At 39.2% G+C, this 27,547-nt stretch overlaps 1 protein-coding gene across 2 annotated transcripts in view; it reads left to right on the top strand.

The window, feature by feature from the left end:
• The first annotated feature begins 3,524 nt into the window (after positions 1-3,524).
• Syt16 (synaptotagmin 16) overlaps positions 3,525-27,547 on the top strand; it is a 255,577-nt gene continuing 231,554 nt past the window's right edge. For both annotated transcript variants that reach the window (XM_047540402.1, XM_047540403.1), the window contains exon 1: positions 3,525-3,592. In XM_047540402.1, coding sequence (XP_047396358.1) covers positions 3,580-3,592 — 13 coding nt within the window. In that variant the 5' untranslated portion in view covers positions 3,525-3,579. The remainder of the gene's footprint in view (positions 3,593-27,547) is intronic.

Raw genomic sequence — 27,547 nt, forward strand, 5'->3', positions numbered from 1 at the left:
TCTGATAAACAGAGAAAGACAAGGAGGGATATCCTCATCTCCCCCACCCTCAGCCTGCTTTTGAATGTTGTCATGTGAAGATATAAGGTTTCACTATTGAAGGATTGTAAATACAACCACTATCGAAATCAGTATGGAAGTTCCTCAGAGACTAAGAATGGAACCACCACATGACCCAGCTATATAACGTCTCAGTATTTATCTCAAAGAATTAAAGTCAACACATTATAGTGATACATTATGTTCATAGCAGCACGATTCACAATAACCTAGTTATGGAACCAGCCTAGGTGTCTAATGACAGATGAATGGTTAAAGGAAAATGTGATACACACACACACACACACACACACACACACACACAATGAAGTTTTAACCATAAAGAAGAATAAAATTACATCATTTGCAGGAATGGATGGAACCCGAGAGCATTACATTAAGTGAAATAAGACTCAGAAAGTTAAGGGGTCATATGTTTTCTCTTATATATGGAAGCTAGAAAAAAGGAGGGGCAAAAAGGTTTGTTTGTGTGTGTATGGGAGGGTCTTATGAAAATACAAGACAGATCAAAGGAAGGGGAACCAAGAGGAGGGAGGAGAAGAAGGAAGGGGACTGTATTAGGGACCAAATTATGTGCATGTACCAATATGTAGCAATGAATCTCACTGTTATGTATCATTATAATGCACCAATTAAAAAAAGAGATGAGGTCTTTGCTGCAGCTGCCTTATTGTGATCTTGAAGACGTAGATTGCTGACAAGAGGATGTTGTAGTAGAAAGATGGGAAGAGTGTGAGTTCTCACTGACATTGTTGAAATGCTAAGCAAACTATGGAACTACTTAATTTTGAGTTTCTTATTATATGACATAATAAGTTATTTTTATTGTGTAAGCTACTGTTATGCAGATACATGTAGCTGAAAGCATTCTGTACCCCTTCTTAGAAATTCCATTTCTAGGAACAGGGGAGATGACAGGACTTCCAGATAGTTTGGGGAAACTGAGACTCAAGAGGACTCTTGTCTCATGTTATACATCTTACTGGCCAACCATGCAGAGGTGCCCTTCACAACATGGTAGGAGAAATAAGAGAAATGGTTGCGAGACCTATGAGACAGAAAACACCTGAGACTCCGCCACGGATCCCCCTGTTTCCTCAGAATGGAATGGGCAAATAGTAAAATATTTCTCAAGAGTAGCAGGAATGTTAAGGAGAATAAATGAGACCTGGAGGGACTTTGGGTGTGGATGAGAAGACAGAGCAGTGAATGCTGCACTCAGGGACTGAGAATGCTGCACTCAGGGACTGAGAACTTGAGACCATCCAGGACAGAGGGGCTCCGAAGTACAGACAGAAAAGATACATTCCAAAGAGGACAAGATGTGCCTGATACCTAGTAACGTCCTCCAAGCTTGGATGTGACCCCCAAAAAAGTGGAGAGGGAAAACTGAATTACTGAGAAAAATCTGAATTGATAGAGTTTATCCTGAAGTGAGTAAAATCAAACATCAAGCTTCCTAACAAAAGGTGCAACAGGGACTTGGGTTGAAAAGTTAATTTGGTTAAGAAAAGAGAATTTTTTTCTTTTGTATACTTGTGGACAAAATATCTTTCTTGCTAAACAACCCTCTTTCTTAAAGGGGGTGAAATTACAAAGAAACCCAACAACCATCTTACCTTAATCCCATTTTTCCTTCTCAAAGTTCTCTCCCCTTTCACTCTTCACTGCTATATTGTTTTTGAGAAGTATTTATACTTGGGGCCTCCACCTCTTTGAAATCTACTTTTTTTTTTTTTTTTAAATCCCTTCTCATTTGACATCTGGCTCCACATGAATAAACCTGCAATCCAACAGGTCAATCATTCAGAAAACATTTACTAAACATATACTCTTGAATTGTTATTATCCTTTTTATAATTTGGAAAAGTAGTTTCAATTAGTGAATAAAGAGCTTCACAAGTGTTCCGCTGATCCTTTGAATGAGCCCAAAACCAATTCTCCATCTTCCCCCTCAAACCACCTTAACTTCTTGCTTCTTGAGATACAGACATGTTTAAAATTCCTGAATCCTCCCTAATATTTTCCTCCAATTGGTCCCATTTCAAGTTTTGGACTTTTAGGGGCCTACCACAGAAAGTTATAGGAGACAAAAACCATAATGCTCTGGTTCTTACTTAAAAGTGAGCTTAAGAATCACCTGTGTTAAAATTATGATTTTTTTTTTTTTTAAATGATGCACTCCAGGTGCAATGAATTTGTGGAGGCCAATCAGAATATAATCTTCTCATCTGAGCTCTGTGGATTGATCAGGGAGGACTCCTGGGTTGTTCTCTGGTAGCTTCCTGTGTCCCTTAGCTTAACAGCAGCTACTTCTGACTTTGCTTTACTCCTGAGTCTTCTCTGTGTCTAGCCCAGAGTTGGGATGATGCCTACCAGGATCCTTACTGATTAGGTTGAATGTCCATCTCGAAATGCATCAAGTGGAAATAAATAGCTTTCCATATGCTTTAGGATATGTGTTTGAGCCATTTGATGTTTTGCATAAAGAATATGGTGATGGTGGCTTCTTATGTACCACTGATCCCTGATATACTAAGAATCCATCAGAAATTGGTTTCTGGCATTCCAGAAAATGTACAGCGTACTGCTTTCCCAGGTAGCTTCAGTTCAGAGTCCCTTCTGAACCATGATGGCCTGTGAGGCACTACAAGGTCTGGTTTTCTCATTTAGGATGGTCCTCTTACACAAGTAAAGGTCCATCCCTAGTCAGCTGACAGAGTTGTGGTCTGGCCTGTGTTTATCCATCAATCAGGTTATTCATCATTTGTGATCCAATTAGTTACTCGGTCATGTATCCATTTAATTCACACAGGTAGCCAGTTATAAAGTCATCCATTCGCCCACCTGCTAGATATCTTCGGAGAGCCTATTATGTGCCAGGGCTGTTTTCACCTTGAACTCAAAACAGGGTAACACGGGGAGCACAGCACACTTGGAGGCTACAGGATGGTGGCGGGTGGTTTCTGTTGCCCTGGAGGATTCGTGTCCTGCACCTGGGTGAACCTTGCCTCCCACCCTCAACTTGTTTCCTGCTTTGCTTCTTCCAGTCGGGGCTGAGCACTGATTCTTGGATCCCAGCCCCGCTGGTAAGAAGCTTCAGGTATGGACAAGGCGGAGAACCCGAGACAAGAAAAAACAAGCATGTAGCCGGGGACTATGGTGGGAAAGGTAGCCAGACGAGGCGACCCTGGCCAGGAGCGTTAAGTTGGTGCCTTCATCCTTTTGGGGGTAGGGAAGGAAAGGGAGGGCAGATGCTGCGAGGCCGGGAGGGGTAGGTCCAGTCGCCGGCGCCGAGTCTGGGCGGGCTTTGTACCGGGGGCTGGGTTCTCGGGGCGCGGGCGGCGTGGCGGGCGGCAGCTGTGGGGCGCGGGGCGGCGCGGCGGGGGCGCGCGGCGGGAGGGGCCGTGTGCAGCGCGGCCCCCGAGCGCGCCGGGCCTGGCGAGGAGCGCGCGCCGGCCAGGCTCCGCGCCGGGTACCCTAGCCGCTGGCGGCCGCCGGGCAGCCCCTCGCCCGACCATGGCGACTGACAGTAAGTGCGTTCCGGCCGCAGTAGCCGTGGGAGGCCGCGGCGCCAGGGTGGGAAGTTCTCCCCTTTCAGATGCCTGCCTTTGTGCCGGGCTCGCGGGAGCGGCAGCCGGGCACTGCTCTCCTCCGGGCGGGCCCTTGCCCCTGCGCTCGTCACCCTTTGCTCCCCAGCAGGACTAGAGAAGGCGGGAGGGATGTGGCGGAAGGGCGGGCGCCGCGGTGGGGGGACACTCCATACCATGGGGTAGCGGGGCCTGCCACCTCAGCCCTTCGGAGGCATTGCCCCCAGGCCCGGAGCCAGTCTTCAGGGATCCCTGCCACGAAGACACTGCGAGTTTTTGGAGCTGTGAGTTCAAGGTTCGCCTCGAGTTCTGGGTTGGGTTTGCGCACTCGCCTTCGGGGGATCAGGATGGCTTCCAATGCCCGACTGCCCAGTGGCCCCACGAGGGCTACGTTCCCCGCCGGGCAGCGGAGGGCCAGCCAGAGACCGTGTCTGGCTACCATGGACAGTGATTGAGAAGCTCGTTGGAGACTTCTGGTTGAAAATCAGAATGGAAGTGTTGGAAGGAGCTGGTCGGCCTGTCTTGGGCTTCTGGCACCTCTGCTGTTTTGGTTTATGCTTTTGAAAATTAGTATCACGTCTTTGAAAACTGATTGAGTTAGATGCAGCTGAAGCTAGATGTGTGGTGGTAGAGCCTCAAAAGGAGTTCAGAGGACAATTATTGAGTCACACCAGTCCCACACCTAGCACTCAAGGTCCCTAGCTCAGACCTGGTACATTTTAGGGGCTTGTTATAGACTCTTTGAAAGGCGTTTTTGAGACATGAGATGGGACAGAGATGGGAAGATGACAGTCAAAATTTCTGCAGTAATTATTTTTCTTTTAGACAAACTATTATTCAGCCAAGAACACAGCTTTAGTATCAGTGCAGAGAGCATGGTTTTTTTTTTTGTTTTTTTTTTTTGTAGTCAAAACACATGTATTTTATACCCAGAATTCATTAGCGGTGGAATCATGGTACTGTCCTCAGTTTCCCTATTTTTAAATCATGGCAGCTGTCATATCTCAGGTGATGGGCGCACAACTGGCCCTCTCTACCTGGTGGTTGCTCTCCCTCTCCCCATTTGCCATCATTCTTCATGTGTGAAGATGTCAACATGCTCTCTCCACTTTCAGATTTAAAGAACGCATAACAGGTTTTTACAATAAAATCAGCTAATATGGGTCAACCTTCCCTTTTTCTCAGTTCTGCTCATTTATACCATGAGTGGTTTGGTTTTTTTCTAGGAAAAGAAATTTTGGATTTGGACTTTTATTAACTAATTGAAACATGACAAACAGGGAGATAATTAAACTTGGCCTTATTCATATATTTCTTAGAAACAATAATTGGTAAAGGGACTGAAATAGGCAGTTCATGCATCCCACAAATGCAGTGTGACAGTTCTATTTTTTTTTTCTAAAGTTTTGGATAAAGATGATGCATTTGGTATCCTAGAAAAAAAAATTGGCCTTGCTACTTTCTCAATTTGTTTAGATAAATGTTACTTTACTTCCTTATATGGTATATTCAACTCTATCGAAGAATCAAACTTTATGGCATTAATTTTTACAGAAAAATTGTGATGATATTTGACCAGCTTAGCTCTTGAGGTGATTTTGAGGCCAATCTTATGTTCACTCTCACTGGAATGGAACTAGAAATCAGGTAGGTTTCTTGAATGTAGAGAATAGTTAGTTCATCTTCGTTCTTATTTATAAGGGGAGAGACTTCCCATGTGTCCCTGAAGAAATGGAGAGAAGGGAAGTATTTTCAGTGAATATTTTGAAAATTTCCCACCCAATTGTTGACCATATCTTCAGTTTAAAGTTCCACAACCCTCTATAGTTAGGCTAGTGGTGATTCTATAAGTGTAAAAAGCCCATGATTCCTTTCAGACCCAGAGTTCTTTAGTTAGCTTTAGGGCTGGTGAAGTAACTCAGGGGTAGAATAGTTGCCTGGCATGTGTGAGGTCTGGGTTCTGTCCCCAGCTCAGGGGAAAAAAATAAATAAAAATAACTCTGATTTTCAGCCCTGGCTGCACATTATACATACCCTCAAGAGCTTTAAAATATACTGGGACATCAGTATTTTTTTTTTTTTTAAACATAGTCTCAGTCTCTCACAGGTGTGCACATCACCTGAAGGTCTTGTTAAACAGCTTGCTGGGCCCCACCACCAGAGTTCCTGATTCAGTAAGTCTGAGTTATGGTCTGAGAATTTATATTTCTAATAGCTTCCAGTGATATGAAGCTACACTGCTCCCTGGTCCTTTTTATCTCTTCAGGTGAGAGAATAAATGTGAGAAGCAGGTAGGGGCACAGAGTGATGATAATTTCTTCAGCAGTCCTGTCTTGTCACCAGACTGAATATATGGCCTTATTATGATAAATTAAACCTGGGTACATTGTTGCTTAAGGGCTCGAACTGATTGCTTCCCCCCCCCCATTTTTCCCTCTCCCCAAATTTCCCTTTGAGGGAAAAATTGGCTGTAAAGCCAGGCAAATTCAAATTTTCTATTCCAGTCATTGCTGGATGGAATCCAGAAGGACTTTCTTTATGAATGTGGTATGTAAGTGTATATAAAACAGATTTTTTAAAAAAAATATTTACCTGGAAACTTATAAAGTTCACAAAGAAGAATGTAACCTATAGAAAATGTCCTTATGTCCAGACAGCAGGGTGTCTAAGAGCAGGTTCCAGAGGAGAAATGAACTCTCAGCTTGGTTTCCAATAAGTTAGGGTGAGGTGTTAAGCAACTTTGTCCCAATGTATAATGTGCTGTGGTGGTACGTAGGTATTTGAACTATGCTTCATGATTTCCTCAGTAGCAAGTATTCCAGATAAGTCTTTGTTTCCAGATAGTAGTGAAGAATTTTTCTCTTTTCCTTCCATCTATGGCATTTGTTGAATTATTATTACTTCTTTTTATGGGTTTTTGTTTTTGAAGTCCCTTTAGTCTGCTTATAAGAATAAATTCTCAGGAACAGTCAGGGATGTTGGGCAATGTTGGAAATATCTAACTATATTATGCCCCAGAAATCTTGAGCAATTCTTGAATGGTTGGGTTTTGGGACTGTTGCTGATGAACATTTGGCATCACCAGGGAGACATCTGGTTGCCTTTGGTTGTTCCTGGCTTACTGGTTGATCTTGTGTCATTTTTTGCCTGATCCATCCACAAATGGATTGTTGCTACTTCATAGGCAGGCTCCACCAGTGGCCATTCTTTCCCTCCTACTTTCTTTTTTTTTTTTTTTTTTTTTTTTTTTTTGGTGGGGGGCACCGGGGATTGAACTCAGGGGTACTCAACCTGAGCCACATCCCCAGCCCTATTTTGTATTTTATTTAGAGACAGGGTCTCACTGAGTTGCTTAGTGCCTCATGTTGCTGAGGCTGGCTTTGAACCCTTGATCCTCCTGCCTCAGCCTCCCAAACTGTTAGGATTACAGGCGAGTGACACAGTGCCCAGCTCTGTCCCTCCTCCTTTCTTGTTGGTGACCTGCAGTTTCCTTTCTCTCCATACTTGGCCCTGGAGGAATGGAAGGAAAAGAGCCAAGGAAAAATCAAATGTAGACCCTCGGCAGGAAATGGTGGGGAATCACTGCTAAACAGTTGCTTGAGATGTTCAAGATGTAGGATGTTTAAAATTTAAAAGAAAATTGCTTGAATTTTAGTGAAAATGAACTGAAATTCTTGAAATATTTTTCTAGTAATTATTAAAAATTTTACTGATGCCAAGTAAAATGTGTAGAAAAGTAAGTTAAAAATTACAATTTACATTAAAATGCCATTACTCATGAAGAAATGATATAATCTACAGGAAATAACCTTTTGTCCTTATAAACGTCATAATAGTATTGAGTCAAGAAATAATCATCCATGGATGCTGTTGTATTATGTGCAAATTTGATGAGGAACAGAATATTTTCATTCTTAAAGAATTTCCTCACAGATTACTTGTTAATTGCAAAAAAAAAAAAAAAAGAAAAGAAAGAAAAAAATAAGAAAGACAAATTTTCCTGATATGAAGCACTGAATACAATGCTACTTATACCAAAAATGGTATAAGTGGCCTGGTTCTAAACTAGAGAAAATATCAGAAAAGCCCTAATTGAAAGACATTCTGTAAGAGTTAATGTCATGGAAGATGACCAAGCCTCTAGTCCAGATTGAGGGTGACTAATGAGACAACTAAATGCAATGGATGATTTAAGACTGAATTCTAGATCAGGGGGAAAATGCTGCAAAGGACATTTGAATATGTGTTCTATTTGGATAATGGCATTGTGTCAAGGTCAGATTTCATAAATTTGAAAGGGAGTACTTCCTTCTTAGGGGAAACTGGTGTAGTCAGGATGAGGGGCATATGTCTACAACTAAATCTCAAATGCTTTAGGAGAAAACATGCATGTATATGTCATATGAAAAAAGATAGAGCAAATGTGGCCAAATGTTAACATTTGGTAAATCTAGGAGTTCCTTGTACTATTCTTGCAACTCCTCTGCAATTTTTTTTTTGAAGAAAAAAAATCTCATAAATGACAGTGCTGAGATGTCAGCCTGTATTTTAGGCATTATGGTCTAATACTATTGAGTTTACTTTTTGAAAGAATAAGTTGGACTCCCATTTATAGACTCCTCTGGTTTGGGATGATAATATTAACAAGGCTTTATGAAAATGTCATATGGACACAAAAGTACAGTATAGTGAACCCCTAAGCACCAGAATCTGCTCAGTTGTAACAAGTATCAGCATTTTACCAAACTTGTTGCATCTCTCTCCAGCATCCTCCTAATTTTCTGGGTAAAGTGTTCTGAAACTGTCTTCATCATGTTATATTAACCATTGTTTCTTCAGTGTGTCTCTGTGCACACCTCCCTCCCATAACTTCTAGGCCATTATCACACATAAGAAAAGTACCAATTCTGCTATCACCCTCAAGAAAATTCTACAATAAGAAATGATAGAATTTAGATATGATTAGTGTCATAGACTAGCAATCATGGTTCTGAGAAGTGCATTGATTTGATATATATGGGTTGTCCTCTTACTTTAAAGTTTGAAAAGCTGACTCAGCCTGGGTAATTATAAACAGTGTAGAAGAAAAGGTTGGAGAAGCTGCTTGTTCTGTTTTGTTTTTCAAACTCTTCCTCCTGTTTTTTAAACCAAGAATTAAATTCTAGAAAAAAACATAAAAGTCTGGAGACAGTATTCTGAACTGATTTACTCAGTTGAGATTATCCTAATGAAACATCCTGAAAGTATGCCGGAATAAATACTTTCATACTATTTAAGTTGAATTCCACTTTTAAAATTTTCTGCTTGGCATCTCTGAATTGAAGACACTTTTTCTTGACTGACTCCGCTTTCTAAATGTATGTAAAACTTGGTCTACATAGCAATGGGTCAGATCTCTTGGGAAGAGAGTATGGTAGATTGGATGACATTTGTTGTTTTAGGTCACATTATGGATCGTGGATTGATAAAGTGATAACTTTTATACTACTTAATAATGATTATACATTAAAATGATGATAAAACTCATTTGCAGGTATTTCTAGTGTATTAGGGAGATGCCTGAAGTACATATTACAAATAAATTTCTCATGCACAGTTGTCGTTCTTTAGAGGGTTATGCACATCTGATTTTAGGGAGTTACATTTATGGATAAATACCATTCCTTTACAATAGATTTTTTTTTTTATTACCAGACTATAAGATTCTTCTTGATTCTAATTTTAGAAATGCAGTAAGTCACATTTTATAGTTTGACTCACAATGGAGTGGAGGTTAAGAGACATAAAATGATTTTACCTACCTTACATGAAAATTACAAGAGAACACCATAAGCATAATTTATTATCAATCTCAATTGGGTATTCAATTGCCTTAGTTCAGAAATAGCAATAGACTGGTTAACAGTGTGGTATGGTAGAAGGAAGTTCAGGCTTGGTTTCAGAGGTGCCTGAGTTTTGATCTCTGGTCTTGCCACTCAGTTGGCTGAGTGATGGTCTCAGGTAGATTGACTTAACAGAGGTTTTGCCTTATTCCACTCTGAGGAACTGCAAGAAGCAAGTGAGATGGTACAGAGCTCCTGGTACAGAGTAGTGCACAGGAAGTTCCCAGCGCAAATGCACCCATGTGGTAATCAGAGACCGTGGTTCAAGTCTTGTTCTCCATAGAGTCGGTGTTAAATAAATGTCTGTCTCTTCACCTGATGCTTTCTGTAGTTTATAGCTCATATCACAAGAATAATTCGACCTTCAGAAATAGAATGCCCAGTCACTGACATTTTTCTTTGTGAAGAATATAAAATTAAGTCCACATGTTCTGTTAAAAAATGTGACTCTAGGGTAGAGAATCTAGGACAAATCATCCAAAGGTGCAGAATTTGGATTTTAAATAGAAGTATTAATCATGATGTTTTCTTCCCCAGTGCTAATTGTTTTTGTGCAAGTGTTTGTAGCATCTACCATGAGCATATGAATTTGTGGTGCATGTGTGCACACATAACTTTTAGTGGCCTTGGGAGAGTTCAGTTGTAGGCTTTTGAGGTTCTAACACCTCTTTATTGAAGATCTAAGATGATTCTGGCAATTTCTTTGCTGTTTGCATTTGGTGATTTCTTTAGACTTTATGACCTAGACTTTTCTTGAGTGTGAGTCATGGATGGCTATTACACTGGGATAGGTATGTTGTCCCTTCAATGACCTTAGAAAGCTTGGGGGAATTGCTAGTTTCCCCATTATTGTACTTTAAAAGACCTTAATCTTCTAGTAATGCCCACACATACCTTGCCAGCCTGGTGTGTCCACTGGTCCTGACCTTGGCCATCCAGACTTTGTTTCTGAGAGTAGCTCATCTCTTAGACTGCTGCTCTGGGGAGGCCTCCTGTTGATTGTGTTGAAATTCCACATTTCTCTTCCTTCCAGCTTATGTGCTACCTCTCTGTATCTGCCAATTTGCTTTCTCCTTTGGCTTCACTATTCCTTGGAGTTTTGGCTGAGATCTGTGGACTCAGATTTGTAGCATCCCCAGCAGTTTGGCTGCCTTCAGCCAGGCTGCCCCTACTTCTCTCCACAGGGAGGAGGGAGACTATAACCTTTCACCCTTATCCTCTACCATCCTTCTCCTTAAACTTTTTAGAAGTACAATGTCTTTCATAACTGGTCCATTAGAATAAAATAAATTCTTAAGATTTTAGTGGTAACAATTCCAATCATAATAAATGAAGTCATGTTTTTTCTTACAGTGTTACTTTTCTTTTTACTCCCCTGTAATTGCTGTCTTTTGTTGCATAACAAATCACTAAGCACATAGAAGCTTAAAACAACACATTTGTTATCTTATAGCTGTGTATGTCTGGAGTCTGGTTCTGGTGGTCAGGGATCTGCAAGGCTACAAACAAGGTGTCAGCAAGTTTGTGTTCTCATCTGAAGGCTCACCTGGGGAAGATCTGCTTCCACTCTCACAAGCGTTGGCAGAATTCAGGTCTTTGTGGACTGATAGACTGAGGGCTTCAATTTCATACTGGCTATTAGCTGGAGGCCTCCCTCAGTTCCTTCTCTGTGAACCTCTTCAGTACCACCATTTGCTTCATCAAAGTCAGCAGGGGTGTCTCCTGGGAAGATGGGTGCTAAGATCTTAAATGATAGAAATCATGGAAGTGGGTGCCAAAGACTCATACCTGGGCCGCTAATTCAGAAAGCAGATAAGGGGCCGTGGTGGGTGGGGAATGAAGAAAAGACAGACACACATAGAGAGAAAAAGATGGGGCCAGGTGGGACAACCAAACTCTGATGGAGTTTGACTGACCCAGAGCTTCCTCAGCATGTGTATTATATAGGTTTCATCAAAAGGTTATTTGTGGGAAAGTTTCAGCAAAGCAGACAATCAGGACACAGGACTGGTGAGACATTAGGGTCATTTTGTTTTGCTCAGAATTCTCTATTCCTGGGAGTTGGTGTCTGAATTCAAGACCTTGACTGACAACTGCTGTGTGCCTTTGCACATAGCCTCCCTGGACTGGTGTCACCATAGCAACTGGGCCATGTTGATCTGCACTTTTGCACAGGCAGCTCCCAGAGCAAGGCCGCTCCCAGAGCAAGGCAGCCATGACGGTGTCAGAGACCATGATTTAAATCACCACTCTCCATGATCGCATCATTGCTGTGTTTCATTAGTTAGAAGCAAATCATAATTATGACTCCTGATTTTAGATGACATTGGGATGGTAAAGCCTGAACTAATTGCTTAGGTCAGAAAAGAAGTTATTCTTTATTTTTCATGGGAGCAAATGGACTTTTTAAGGTATACTGCTAATATATGAGACATTTTATAGGGATAAAATATTTGTTGTTTTAAGGCTTTGTATGCTTGCATTATATACTATTAATGATTTAATTCAGTTATGACTATTGTTCTTATTGTGACAGATATCTGGAAACTGGACAGTTCCTGAATGCATTATAATATTGTTCTGGGTGACAAACTACTGATAAATTCTCCTTTTTATATTGTTGATTTAGAGTTTAGAATATGAAACCGTTTTTGAGAGTTTGCTTAATGGAAAATATTGATTTTTATTGTATGTCTCTGTCTTGAAACTCTGAGCACTTTGATTTTTGGTTGCTACTTATCACTCAAAAGATATTCTATGGTAAGAGGCATAACCAGCATCATCAGCTGCTTGTAATCAGGGTAAGACTATCCTACTCTTTATAAACTGAGTTGAATCCAGGCGACAAAAATTTCCATTTTTATCTGATAAAACTAACTTACATAAAAATATATAGAAAGGCTACTGAAGCTGGGAGTGGTGGTGCATGCCTATAATCCCAGAGACTTGGGAGGCTGAGGCAGGAGAATCTCAAGTTCAAAGCCAGCCTCAGCAAAAGTGAGGCACTAAGCAACTCAGTGAGACCCTGTCTGTAAATAAAATACAAAATAGGGTTGGGGTTGTGGCTTAGTGATTGAGTCCCCCTGAGTTCAATCCCCAGTACCCCTCACCCCCCATAAAAGAAAGGCTACTGATTATTTTATTAAAAAGCATCCTTTTATGACTTTAAAGTCATTATCAACCCTTCCAATCAGAATCAATCACTCATTTTTATCACCTCTTCATTGTTTTTCTTTTTATGGTCTCACTTTAGTTTATATGCACCTTGAGAGAAAGATCTACCTTTTAGGATATTTCTTCTATTTTGTTGTCCATTGAATCTTCATGGTGGCATATATATAGTGACCACTCAAATGTTCAACAACTTCTGTTTATCTACTCTGAGGCACCTTTCCCCTGCATCTCATTGTTGCTTTTTCAGTAATCCTCAAGATGTGGCTCTTTGGATCTTGGAGAGCCTGTGAACCCAGGGGCTGGTACTCCCTGAGACTTTTTACATAGTCTGTTAGGCCAAAACTGTTTCTGTAATAAGACTGTTTGTCTTTTTACTCCCATTTTCTCAAGTGTACATAATAGTTTGCAGAGGGCACATGAGGGGCCATAATGTCACCCTGCAGTCAACAAAATGTGTGCTTATGTGTTCTTCTGTTTTAAAATTATCTGTTTAAATTTGAAATATGGTAAATATTAAAAATAAAAGTCAAAATACTAAAGTGCTTTGGGGTCTTTATATTTTTGAAGTATATAAGGCCTTAACTAAGACCATAAATTTGAAAACATTGTCTCACTTTGTCAATCGTTATCCTGGAGCAAATCTTGAAAAACTGGGTATGATCCTCTGTTGTCCATTCAAATTTGAGAGTGAGGCACCGGTAATTATTTGTAAGGACAGGGCTGTGAGCTGCTTTATCTGCTATATTGCTTTTGGGTGATTATTCAGGAATCTACTTCACTGTGGGCACCCAGTTTTTGGTACTTATAGATATTTTTTCTAGACCCAGTAATTTTTTTTTTAACAGAAGAATATTTCAATTCCCTGTTCCTGGTTCTTTTTGAGAAAGAACTGTGTGCATAAACCTGGTCATTGTCATTTTGTGAGTGAAGAGGCCTGGTTGTCTTCCCCTTCATTATTTGTGCTCTCTGTGAAGAGCACATTTTCAGTATAGAGCCTCGTTTTGGCACAAGGTGATGCCTGGTTCCCAAATCCAGAACCTCTGCTTTAGTTTCTCCCAGGATTAAACAGAGTGCCCCACGCCAGTGCATTGGTCAGCTCAGGTTACTCTATTTTAGTGAACTCTTGTGTCATTTTGATGAACATACCTAACAAGAACAACTTAGAGGAGGGAAAGTTTATTTGTGACTCATGGTTTCAGAGGTCTCCATCTCCAGGAGCACATAATGGGGGAAGGGCATGCAGAGGAGCACTGCTCTAGTCATGGAAGCCAAGAAGCAGAGAGAGTGGGGAAGGGGCCGTAGGGAAGATGGACCCCTTCGGGACACGCCCAGTAACCTGTCTCCACCAACCATGACTCACCTGCTTACCATTACCAATCAGTCAGTCCATTCAACTAGGATCGACTGATTAGGTTACAGATCTCACAATTCAATCATTTCACCTCTGAACATTCCTGCATGAATATGGGAATTTTGGGGGGACACCTCATATGCAAATCATAACAATAACAAAATAATATTGTGTGAGTGGTTTAAACAATAGAAATGTATTCACACTTTTGGAACCTAGAAGTCCAAGATTGAGGTACCAGCAGGGTTAGTGTCTGGGATGTTTCTCTTCCTTGCTTGCGATGACCACCTTCCTCTGTGTTCCCCCAACATGGAAAGAGATATCTCTGGTGTTTCTTCCCCTTCTTATAAGGTCACCATTCCTATTGGATTAGGGTCCCATGCTTATGACCTTATTTAACATTAATTATCTCTTTAAAGACCCTCTCTTCAAATATAGTTACACTCCGAGGTCCTGGGACCTAGGGCTTCAACATAAGAATTTTGGGGTACACAATTCAGTCCATAACACTTCAGAAGGGACTGGTTCTTTGGCTTTATAAGTGGAGGTGGGGTCTTAAGGAGGTTTCCCTCTCTCTATCCTTTCAAACAATTCTATTTTCAATCCTTTCTTCTCATCTTCTGAGGTGACAGGTGATTTCAATTATGGAGCCATTCTGGGATTCTACAGCAGGAATCGGCTTATTTATTCTGTTATCTTCTCTGTAGTTACCTTGAAGAGAAAGACAAATGAGGCTTCGTTTTTGCTATATCCTTCCTGTCTTCTAAAAATGTTTTAATCTATCTAATCTGCTCTTGTTCCTCCCTTGTACTTTTTGTCTGTTGATTTTTTCCTCCTTAAATCATTTTCTCTAAGGAATGCAGGGATGGAGATAAAATCATGTGTTCCATCTGTCATTCTACACTGGAAATGAGTCATGGGTAGATATTCTAATGTTAACCAAATTTGCATTCCTGGGACAAGACCTATTGGTCATGACATTTTTTCTCATTACTCTCACTTTCTGTTGGGTTATTTATATGCTTTAGTGTTCTATTTCAAGTTGTATGTTGCTATATCTTATGTTTTTCAAATGTTTGCAAGTATGAATTATAATATATATATACTTTTCATGGTCTAACTTAGAATCAAGATTTAACCACTTCAATGCAATACAGAAATCTTAACACCATATAAGTCCCTCTCCCCGTCTCCCTGTTATTTTTTAGTTATCTTATAAATTATATGCGCATTCTTTTATGGACTGAATTGTGTACCTCCAAAACTGCCGAAGTATGAATTTCAGTACTTCAGAATGTAACTATTTGGAGATAAGTTTTTTCTTTTTTTGGTCTGTTAACTAATGGCTTGTTTCTTTTTAAAAATCTTTTATTTGTTCTAATTAGTTACACATAACAGTAGAATGCATTTATGCACTTTGACATTTCATACACAATGGGGTATAATTTCTCATTTTTCTGATTGTACCTGTTGAAGAGAAGGTCTTTGAGGAACGAATTCAGTTAAAAGTCACATAAAATGAAGTCACTAGTATGGTCCCTAATTCAATATGACTGGTGTCCTTATAAGAAGAGGAAATTTGAACACAGACATAGAAGAAAGATCATGTGAAGACCCAGAAGAAGATGGTCACCTGCAAACAAGGAGAGAGGTCTCAGAAGCTGCCCCTGCTGGCATCTTGATCTTGGATTTCCAGCCTCCAGAATGTGAGAAAATAAATTTCTGTTGCTTAAGGTACCAAGGTACTTTGTTATGGTAGCCCTAGCAAACTAATATGCATAATTTTTGCTGTCAAAGATCAAAACATATTTTAAAGAACTCAAATGGTGAAGAAAAGTCTATAATGTTTACCCAGTTACTTATCATCTACGTTGCTCTTCTTTCACTCCTGAGGATCCAAATTTCTCTCAGATTTCTTTCCCTTAGGTCTGAGGGAGTCCTTTAGCAATTCTTTAATAGTTGGAATACTTCATCTGAAAATGCCTTCCCTTCCCTTTCATTCTCAAAGGACATTTTCATGGATTCAGAATTCTGACTTGAGAGTTCCATTATTTTAGCTCTCGAAAAATGTGCCACTTGTTTCTGGACCCCATGATTTCAGGAGAGAAATCCACTGTCATTGGAATTATTTTTCCATTGTTGATGTATCATTTCTCTCTAACTGCATTTAAGATTTTTAAAAAATTATTTGTTTTTAAAATTTTTATATAATTTTAATTTGTTCATATTAGTTATACGTGGTAGTAGAATGTATTTTGACATATTATACATATATGGAGTATAAGTTCTCATTCTTCTGGTTGTACATGAGGTAGAATTACATTGGTTGTGTAATCATATATGCACATAGGATAGTAATATCCAACTCATTCTACTCTCTTTCCTATTCCCATTCCCCCTCCCTTCCCTTCATTCCCCTTTGTCTGTTCTTATCTAACCACCCCCCCCCTTTATTTGAGATAGCATTCACATATCAGAGAAAACATTTAGCCTTTGGTTTTTTGGGGATTGGCTTATTTCACTTAGCATGATATTCTCTAGTTCCATCCATTTACTGGCAAATGCCATAATTTCATTGTCTTTAGTTTTTAGAAATTTAATTATGATGTATCTGGGTATGGATGTCTTTGAGTTTCTCATGTTAAGAGGTTGTGAAGCTTCTTGAATCTCTAGATTTAAGTCTTTCTCCAAATTTGGGATGTTTTCATCCATTATTTCTTTAAATAGTTTTTCAGTTCTGAATTTTTGCTTCTCTCCTTCTGGGATTCTGATGACATTAATGTGAGATTTTTGTTATTGTTCCATAGCCCCTCTATCCAAGTTGCTGTTTATCCTTTCATTCCATTTTTTTTCTCTCTATTCTTTAGATTGGGCAATTCATTGATTTGTTTTAAAGGTCACTGATCTGTCTGCTCCATTCTGCATTGAGCCCAGTTGGTGAGTTTTAAAATTATTTGAGTTACTGTGTTTCTCAGTTCTAATAGTTCTAGTATATGTGTGTGTATGTGTGTGTGTGTGTGTGTGTGTGTGTGTGTGTGTGTGTTTTGGTACCAGAGGTTGAACTCAGGGGCACTTAACCACTGAGCCACACTCACGGCCATTTTTTGTATTTTATTTAGAGACAGGGTCTCACTGAGTTGCTTAGTTGCTTAGTGCCTCACTAAATTACTAAGGCTGACTTTGAACTCTCAATCCTCCTGCCTCAGCCTTCGGGATTACAGGTGTGTACCACTGCTCCCTGGTCTTCTTTAAATCTTTACTATTTTTCTGAGGCTTCTTATTTTTTCCATTTGTTTCAAAAGGATTTATAATTTCTTGTTGAAGCATTTTTATGGTAACTGATTTAGAATCCTTGTCATATAATTCCAACGTTTCTGTCCTCTTGGTTTGTTGTCAGTTGATTGACTAGTTCTTACTAGAGTTGAGATTTTTCTCTGTACTTGTTATGGTGAACAATTTCTTATAGTAGCCTAGATATTTTGAAACTTACATAATGGGACTCTGGTTCTTACTCAAACTACACTTTTGGAGGTAGTCTATCTATTTAGCTGTGGTCTTCCTGTCCTTACCCACTACTGTGGGCTGTAGCTTGAATGTCAATTTAGCTTTTGTAACCTTTGCAGTGCTACAAACACTGCCTTGATTGTGTGTGTTACCCACAGATTAATTTGAAACTGGGTGGTATTTCTCACCGTAGTTCAGTTCCCAAACTTTCCTATATTGATTCAGGTTGATTTCCTGCATAGATAAAATAGGGATATTTCCTAGAGTAGGATGGGTATATTAAAAATGTTCTGTCCTGTACAGCTATTCCCTTCCTCCAGTTTGTTACCTAAAGAGAATGGTTCTCAGCTGGGGATAATTTTATTCCTTCAAGTGATATTTGGCAATGCGTGAGACAATTTTGGTTGTTACTCTGATGGCAGTTGCTACTGGCATCTAGTGGATAGAGCATGGGGATGCTGCTAAATGTTTTGTACAGAGAACAGGCTCCCACAGCAAAGAATAACCTGGCCCCAAACATCAGTAGTGCCAAGACTGAGGAGAGTGGACTTTGTCTTTTGGTACTTATTCCATCTTTTCCAGAAATGTAAGTCCTTTCAGCATTTTAATATATTATTATTATTTTTTACATTTTGACATCTTTCACTGATGAGAAATATAACTTGCACTTTATTGTTAGGTAAATTGTCTTTCTTCCTGGTTGATTTTTAAGAGTTTCTCCTCTATTTTCATCTTAACCATTGTATGTATAGGTGTAGATTTGTTTTTAGTTAGACATTTTTGGTTTTTATTCCCAACTCTCTCTTTAATTCTGGGAAGTTCGTAGTTGTTGTCTTTGTAAGCATTATCCCTCACCCATTCTTCATGTGCAGGTGTGTAAGATTCCTTCTCTCCTTGGATTGCTGCAGATTGACATTTGTTGAAGTTCCTCTGCTTTTCTGTCACTCACCGATTCATATTCATGTTCTTTTTTTCTCCACCCCCACCTTCCCTTCTCCCTGCCTCCTCTCTCGTAAGTTTTTCAGATTTGTCTTCTGTTTCAGTAGTTCTCTTTAAAGTCGGATCTAGTGTGCTGTGTAACCTATTGAAACTTTTTAATTCCATTGGTAATAATTTTCATTTATTAAAGTTTTATTTGGTTACTTAAATCGGTCCCTTTTTCATAGTATTTTATTCTTTCATTATGGTTTCTAAATTATTTTAAAGCCTGACTGTTTTTGAGCCATTAGATTTGTCTATTGTTACCACTTTTGGGGGTGTCAGTTTTGGGCACTCATGTTGTTTCTTCATGTGATCTGTGGTATTTGATTTTGCTAATTCATCTTCAGTGAGCCCTGAGTTGTATGTCTTTAAGGAGAGATTTCCATTTGTTTTTAGTGGATCTCCAGGAATTGGATCCTGGGTCCTAGGAATCCTGGATCACTTTTTTATATTCACCATTCATCTTTAGGTCCTTAAAAATTGCATAAGAAAAGATTTGAATTCCTTACCCTGCATATCTAGGATTTCTATTTCTTATGGGTGATTTTTTTTTTTCTTTTCCAATACTGGAAATTGAACTGAGGAATACTCTGTCTCTGAGCTACATCCTAAGTGCCTTTTTAATTTTATTTTGACAGTGTTTCATAAGTTACTGAGGCTGGGCTGATTCTCCTGCCTCAAGAGGGAACAGTGGAAAATCCAACCCTTCAGAAATTCAGTGTACGATTTGTACGAAGGATGTAGGAGTAAAGGACTTGGGCTAACACAGATTAGTAATATATGTCTGCGGTGACCCATACGCTGATTACCCTGATCTTATAAATCCTGATCTTTATCCCCATTTAACACATATTCCCATTTAACACAGGAAGATTTTGTTGTTCAGGGAAATTGTTACAAATGAAAATGTCATCTCCTATAGCAAGACATGTTCAATGGAGGCAGTGTGCTGAATTATATCTTTACAGATGGCAAGAAAAAAAGTTAATAACCAGCACTTTGAGTAGCACTGCCTAGTACAGTGTACTATTTTGACCTGCCTTTTCCTGAGTATATTATATATATAATTTATCAATCAGATTTTAATAGCCATTTAAGCCTTTAAAAACTGAAAAAATACTGCTATTAATATTCTTGAATTTGTTTAACCATCTTCTTATTGCAGGTGTGGAACTGTCATGTCAAAGGATTTCATATTTCAGTGTTGCCAAATGTGCCTTCAGAAAGTTGCACTGATTTGTACTTAGATCAGTAGTGCATTGATAACAAAATCTAGCATAAAACTTTCCTAGAAAAATAAATTTCAGACTACAGATAAGTTAACAAAAACTTCTCTACTTGGAGCTCAGACATTTGTCCTCAATTTCACAACTTCTGTACATTCCAGGTGCACAAGACCTACTTTTGTTGGTCTAGAACAGTGGTTTGCGAAGGGCAGTTACTAGACCAGGAGTGCTGGCATCACCCAGAACTAGTTAGGATTGTAAACGAGCAGACCGTACATTAGACCTGCTGATGGAGAAACTCTGGGTAGAGCCCAGAGATACCCCTGTCTCCGTGGTACTGGGACTTGAACTCAGGCAGGGCCTCACACATGCTAGATGGATGCTCTATCACTGAGCAACATCCCTGGTCCACACCCTGTGTTTTAATGACCCCTTCAGGTGATTCTGATATTGACAGAAGTTTGAGAGCCATTGGGCTAGAAGCGTACCTTCATGTAATACAGAGGTCAGCCCAAGTCTTTTCTTTTTTTAAATTTATTTTTATTGTATTGAATATATACACATATATATTTTAAATATATATGTTTGACTGACAGATAGTAATTGTACATACATGTGGGGTATGGTGTGTCATTTTAATACCTGTATTAATGCGTAATCATCAGATTGGGGTAACTGGCATTTCTGTCACCTCAGACATACATTATTAGTCTGTGTTAACCCAAGTTCTTTACTCCCACCTCCTTCATATAAATCTTACATTGAATTTCTGGAGGGTTGAATTTTCTACTCTTCCTTCCTGCTTCTAAATGTCTTTTGATGGCTGTACTTTTCTGCTGATGGCTGCTCTTGTCACATAGTAATTATTTAGATAAGGAACTGAATTATTTTAATTTGCATAAAACCAATCCATTCATGTCAGAGGCAAGGAAGAAGCTTGTATCTTAGTAACACAAAGAACTTAAAAGTGAATATTAGACATGCCCATCCTAAAATCCGTTGGCCATTCCAGTATATTCCTCCTCAATTCCCTCTGTATTTTCCAGTGTATCTCTCATTGATTTTATTTTCTTCTGTAGAGTGAGTTAGCTATTCTATTTGTATTCTTTTTTTTATTATAAACAAATGGGATACATGTTGTTTCTCTGAACATGGAGTCAAGGCATACCATTTGTGTAATGATAAATTTACATAGGGTAATGTTGTTTGATTCATTCTGTTATTTTTTTCCCTTCCCCCCCACCCCTCCCACCCCTCTTTTCGCTCTATACAGTCCTTCCTTCCTCGATTCTTACCACCCTCCTTAACCCTAACCCTAAACCTAACCCTAACCCTAACACTAACCCCTCCCACCCCCCATTATATGTCCTCATGCGCTTATCAGCGAGATCATTTGTCCTTTAGTTTTTTGAGATTGGCTTATCTCACTTAGCATGATATTCTCCAATTTCATCCATTTGCCTGCAAATGCTATAATTTTATCATTCTTCATTGCGGAGTAATATTCCATTGTATATATATGCCACAGTTTCTTTATCCATTCATCTATTAAAGGACATCTAGGTTGGTTCCACAATCTGGCTATGGTGAATTAAGCAGAAATGCACATTGATGTGGCTGTATCTCTGTAGTATACTGATTTTAAGTCCTTTGGGTATAGGCCAAGGAGTGGGATAGCTGGATCAAATGGTGGTTCCATTCCAAGCTTTCTGAGGAATCTCCATACTGCTTTCCAGAGTGGCTGCACTAATTTGCAACCCCACCAGCAATGTATGAGTGTACCTTTTTCCCCACATCCTCGCCAACACCTGTTGTTGTTTGTGTTCTTGATAATCACCATTCTAATTGGGGTGAGATGGAATCTTAGGGTGGTTTTGATTTGCATTTCTCTTATTACTAGAGATGTTGAACATTTTTTCATATATCTGTTGATTGCTTGTACATCTTCTGTGAAGTGTCTGTTCATTTCCTTAGCCCATTTGTTGATTGGATTATTTGTATTCTTGGTGTAGAGTTGAGTTCTTTATAGATTCTGGAAATTAGCACTCTATCTGAAGTGTGAGTGGCAAAGATATTTTCCCACTCTGTAGGCTCTCTCTTCACATTACTGATAGTTTCCTTTGCTGAGAGAAAGCTTTTTAGTTTGAATCTATCCCAGTTATTGATTCTTGCTTTTATTTCTTGTGCTATGGGAGTCCTGTTAAAGAAGTCTGATCCTAAGCCAACATGTTGAAGATTTGGACCTACTTTTTCTTCTATAAGATGCAGGGTCTCTGGTCTGATTCCCAAGTCCTTGATCCATTTTGAGGTGATTTTTGTACAGGGTGAGAGACAGGGGTTTAATTTCATTCTGTTGCATATGGTTTTCCAGTTTTCCCAGCACCATTTGTTGAACTGGCTATCTTTTCTGCATTGCATATTTTTGGCCCCTTTGTCTAGTATGAGAAAATTGTATTTATTTGGGTTTGTGTCCGTGTCCTCTATTCTGTACCATTGATCTACCTGTCTATTTTGGTACCAATACCATGCCGTTTTTGTTACTATTGCTTTGTAATAGAGTTGAAGATCTGGTATTGCGATACCCCCTGCTTTGCTCTTTCTACTGAGGATTGCTTTAGCTATTCTGGGTTTTTTATTCTTCCAGATGAATTTCATAATTGCTTGCTCTATTTCTGTAAGGTACATCATTGGGATTTTAATTGGAATTGCATTGAATCTGTATAGCACTTTAGATAGTATGGCCATTTTGACAATATTAATTCTGCCTATCCAAGAACATGGGAGATTTTTCCATCTTCTAAGGTTTTCTTTAATTTCTTTCTTTAGTGTTCTGTAGTTCTCATTGTAGAGATCTTTCACCTCTTTTGTGAGATTGATTCCCAAGTATTTAATTTTTTTTGATGCTATTGTGAATGGGGTAGTTTTCCTAATTTCTCTTTCTGAAGATTCATCACTTATGTATAAAAATACATTGGCTTTATGAGCATTGATCTTGTAACCTCCTACTTTACTGAATTCACTTATGAGTTCTAAAAGTTTTCTGGTAGAATTTCCAGGTTCCTCTAAATATATAATCATGTCATCAGGAAACAGGGATAGTTAGAGTTCTTCTTTTCCTATTCGTATCCCTTTAATTTCTTTTGTTTGTCTAATTGCTCTGGCTAGAGTTTCAAGGACGATGTTGAATAGAAGTGGTGAAAGAGGGCATCCCTACCTTGTTCCAGTTTTTAGGGGGAATGCTTTCAGTTTTTCACCATTTAGAATGATATTGGCCATGGGCTTAGCATAGATGACCTTTACAATGTTAAGGAGTGTTCCCACTACCCCAATTTTTTCTAGTGTTTTGAGCATGAAGGGATATTTTATCGAATGCTTCTTCTGCATCTATTAAAATAATCATGTGATTCTTAACTTTAAGTCTGTTGATATGGTGAATGACATTTATTGATTTCTGGATGTTGAACCAACCTTGCATCCCTGGGATAAAACCCACTTGATCGTGGTGCACTATCTTTTTAATATATTTTTGTATGCAATTTGCTAAAATTTTGTTGAGAATTTTTGCATCAATGTTCATTAAGGATATTGGTCTGAAATTTTCTTTCCTTGATGTGTCTCTGTCTGGTTTAGGTATCAGGGTGATATTGGCTTCATAGAATGAGTTTGGGAGGGTTCCCTCCTCTTCTATTTCATGGAATACTTTGAGGAGTTTTGGAATGAGCTCTTCTTTAAAGGTTTTGCAGAACTCGACTGAGAACCCATCTGGTCCCGGACTTTTCTTTGTTGGTAGGCTTTTGAGGACCTCTTCTATTTCATTGCTTGAAATTGATTTATTTAAGTTGTGTATATCCTTCTCGTTCAGTTTAGGTAATTCAAGTTCTCTAGAAACTTGTTGATGTCTTCGAGGTTTTCTGTTTTGTTGGATTATAGATTTTCAAAATAGCTTCTAATTATGTTTTGTATTTCACTCGTGTCTGTTGTGATGTTTCCTTGTTCATTCCGAATTTTAGTAATTTGAGTTTTCTCCCTCTTTCTCTTTGTTAGAGTGGCTAAGGGTTTATCAATTTTGTTTATTTTTTCAAAGAACCAACTATTTATTTTGTTAATTTTTCCAATTATTTCTTTTGTTTCAGTTTCGTTGATTTCGGCTCTGATTTTAACTATTTCCTGTCTTCTACTACTTTTGGTGTTGGTCTGCTCTTCTTTTTCTAGGGCTTTGAGCTGTAGTGTTTAGTCGTTTATTTGTTGATTTCTACTTCTTTTGTTGAATGTGCCCCATGAAATAAATCTTCCTCTAAGTACTGCTTTCCTAGTGTCCCAGAGATTTTGATATGATGTGTCTTTGTTCTCTTTAACTTCTAAGAATTGTTTTATTTCCCTCCTGATGTCTTCTGTTATCCATTCATCATATAATAGTGTATTATTTAATCTCCAGGTATTGGAGAAGTTTCTGTTTTTTATTCTGTCATTTATTTCTAATTTCAATTATGATCTGATAGAATAGAAGGTAGTATCTCTATCTTCTTGTATTTGCTAACAGTAGCTTTGTGGCATAAAATATGGTCTATTTTAGAGAGGGATCCATGTGCTACTGAGAAGAAAGTGTATTCATTCTTTGTTGGATGGTATATTCTATATATGTCCGTTAAGTCTAAATTGTTGATTGTGTTATTGAGATCTATGGTTTCTTTATTCAATTTTTGTTTGGAGGATCTATCCAGTGGTGAGAGAGGTGTGTTAAAATCGCCTAGTATTATTGTGTTGTGGTCTATTTGATTTCTGAAAGTAAGAAGGATTAAAACATTTTTGTTTTTTGACATGATTTGGTTTCTCCAAACCTGGATGAGCCAATGTTTGGGGCATAGATATTTATGATTGTTATGTCTTGCTGATTTATGGTTCCCTTAAGCAGTATGTAATGTCCTTCTTTATCCCTTCTGACTAGTTTTGGCTTGAAGTCCATATTATCTGAAATGAGGATGGATAGTCCAACTTTTTTGCTGTGTCCATATGCATGATATGTTTTTTCCCATCCTTTCCCATCCTTTAGTCTATGGGTATCTCTTTCTATGAGATGAGTCTCTTGCAGGCAGCATATCGTTGGATTTTTCTTTTTAATCCAATCTGCCAGTCTATGTCTTTTGATTGATGAGTTCAGGCCATTAACTTTCAGGGTTATTATTGTGATATGATTTGTATTCCCAGTCATTTGACTCATTTTTGTTTTTTGACATGATTTGGTTTCTCCTTTATTTGGCTATTCCTTTAGGCTAGTTCCTCCCGTTATTGATTTGCATCGTTGTTTTTCATCTCTTCCTCATGGAATATTTTGCTGAGAATATTCTGTAATGCTGGCTTTCTTTTTGTAAATTCCTTTAGCTTTTGTTTATCATGGAAGGATCTTATTTCGTCGTCAAATCTGAAAGTAAGTTTTGCTGGGTATAAGATTCTTGGTTGGCATCCGTTTTCTTTCAGGGCTTGGTAAATGTTGTTCCAGGCCCTTCTAGCTTTTAGGGTCTGGATTGAAAAATCTGCTGATATTCTTATTGTTTTTCCCCTGAATGTAATTTGATTCTTTTCTCTCATGGCCTTTAAAATTCTGTCTTTATTTTGTATCTTAGGTATTTTCATAATAATGTGCCTTGGTGTGGGTCTGTTGTAATTTTGAATGTTTGGAGTCCTATAAGCCTCTTGTACTTGGTTTTCCATTTCATTCCTCAGATTTGGGAAATTTTCTGATGTTATTTCATTGAATAGATTGTTCATTTCTTTGGTTTGTTTCCCTAAGCCTTCCTCAATCCCAATAACTCTTAAATTTGGCCTTTTCATGATATGCCATAATTCTTGTAGATTCTGTTCATGATTTTTTACCATCTTCTCTGTTTGGTCAACTTTGTTTTCAAGATTAAATATTTTTTCTTCAGTGTCTGAGGTTCTGTCTTCCAGGTGTTCTATCCTATTGGTTATACTTTCTATGGAGTTTTTAACTTGGTTATTGTTTCCTTCATTTCAAGGATTTTTTTTTTTTTTTTTTAGTATCTCTAACTATTGAAATGATCTCTTGCTTCCCGTATTTGGTCTTTTAACTGTTGATTGGAGCGATCATTTAATGCCTGCATTTGCTCTTTCATCTCCTCGTTTGCTTCCCTGATTGTTTTAATTATGTACATTCTGAACTCCCTTTCTGACATTTCTTCTGCTGTGCTGTCATTGGGTTTTATTGATGTAGTATCTAGGTTTGTTTGGGACATTTTCTTCCCTTTTTTTCTCATATTGGTCAGATATCAGTGGGACTCAGATATTGCAGATTTCCTCTATTGGCTTATAGTGTCCCTGTAGATTTCCCCTGTATCACTTCCCAGCCTTCAGTAGCCTGAAGTCTTGGAGGAACTTGATAATACAGTGCTTCCGAAGCTGCCCCTAGCCCGCTACTGGTTCCAGGGCTTGGAGCTGGCTTTGTGCGGAAAGGCTCTCACTGGGCAGTCTGCTCCAAGAAGCTGGCCGTGTGGAGGGAGCCCCCCGCTGGAGGGAGCAGGGCTGCTTGGGGAAGTCTCTGGCTGCCCTGTCCTGGTCCCTGAAGCTGCCTGCGGGCCGGGCTGGAGCTCGCAGCTGGCTCAGGGACTTGGAGCTGGTTCTGTGCAGAAAGGCTCTCGCTGGGGGGCCTTCTCTGAGAAGCTGGCCATGTGGAAGGGGCCCGCCGCTGGAGGGAGCAGGGCTACCTGGGGAAGACTCTAGCTGCCCTGCCCTGCTCTGAGAAGCCACCCCAGTCCAGGCCTGCCGCCCAGGCTGAGCTTCACCCGGTCGGGGAGACTCACCCTGTGACTCTATTTTCGTCAGAGTCTCTCAGTGCCTCCCCTTCTTGAATCCTGGGTTCTGGAGCAACAGGAGATGCAGTCACCCTCTGGTCTGCCATCTTGGATCGCCCCGTGGAAAGAGCTCTGTTTCTGTTGTAATAACCAGGATTTTTATTACAGACAATAGAACCCACTCAACTACCTTAAGAAAAACAGGTTTAGCTATAGGGTGTATGGCAGCTTATAGAACTGATAGCTCCAGAGGGAAATAAACTTGTTAGCCACTCAGTCAGAGGTAACAGACATCTCCGTTTATTTATGTTTAATTTCTTTCATTAGGATTTTCTAGACATCTTTGGATAACTTTTCTTGTGTCTTCAGGTTAATATCTAGTTTTTAATTTTCTCTCATGAACTCATGGTCCATTTCCTGGTGGTTGTCTATGGATTTTCAAATCCCCACCATCCCGTCAGGAAGGCACACTAATCCTTACTGTTTAGGAACATGAGAAGTGATCTGAGGTATAAGGTAATGTGTAAATGAAGCACTACTCTCCTTCACTGAGGCAATTGAGTCTGCATTTTATGAAATATTTGACATTGATCTTGTCTTTCCTTCTTCCTCTTCAGAGTCTCTTTCTGGACCTTGAGACTGAGGAGGTTTTAAATCAGACCTCTGTTCAGTGATAACTGTGCTGGCAGTCAGGCGTCCTCACAGGTGTTGGTCCTAACGGAATTGTGCATATCCTCCTCTAAGCATGTGAGGCTAATCTTTATGTCGGGGCTTAAATATCAGTAACCTGCCCAGGTCTCACCACAGCTTTGGAGGGCCTGCCTCTGTACAATATACTCTTTAATAATATGAGAATCACTCAGTAGGAAAGTTCTCTAGGAACAGGCTTTCTAAGGAGCCAATGTTTACTGTCACCTGGATTCTCTAACAAACCCTAGATTTCAGAACACACGCTGGCGATAGCTTCTGGTGT

Source organism: Sciurus carolinensis, chromosome 2 (assembly GCF_902686445.1).
Source record: "Sciurus carolinensis chromosome 2, mSciCar1.2, whole genome shotgun sequence".
NCBI classification, from domain to species: domain Eukaryota; kingdom Metazoa; phylum Chordata; class Mammalia; order Rodentia; family Sciuridae; genus Sciurus; species Sciurus carolinensis.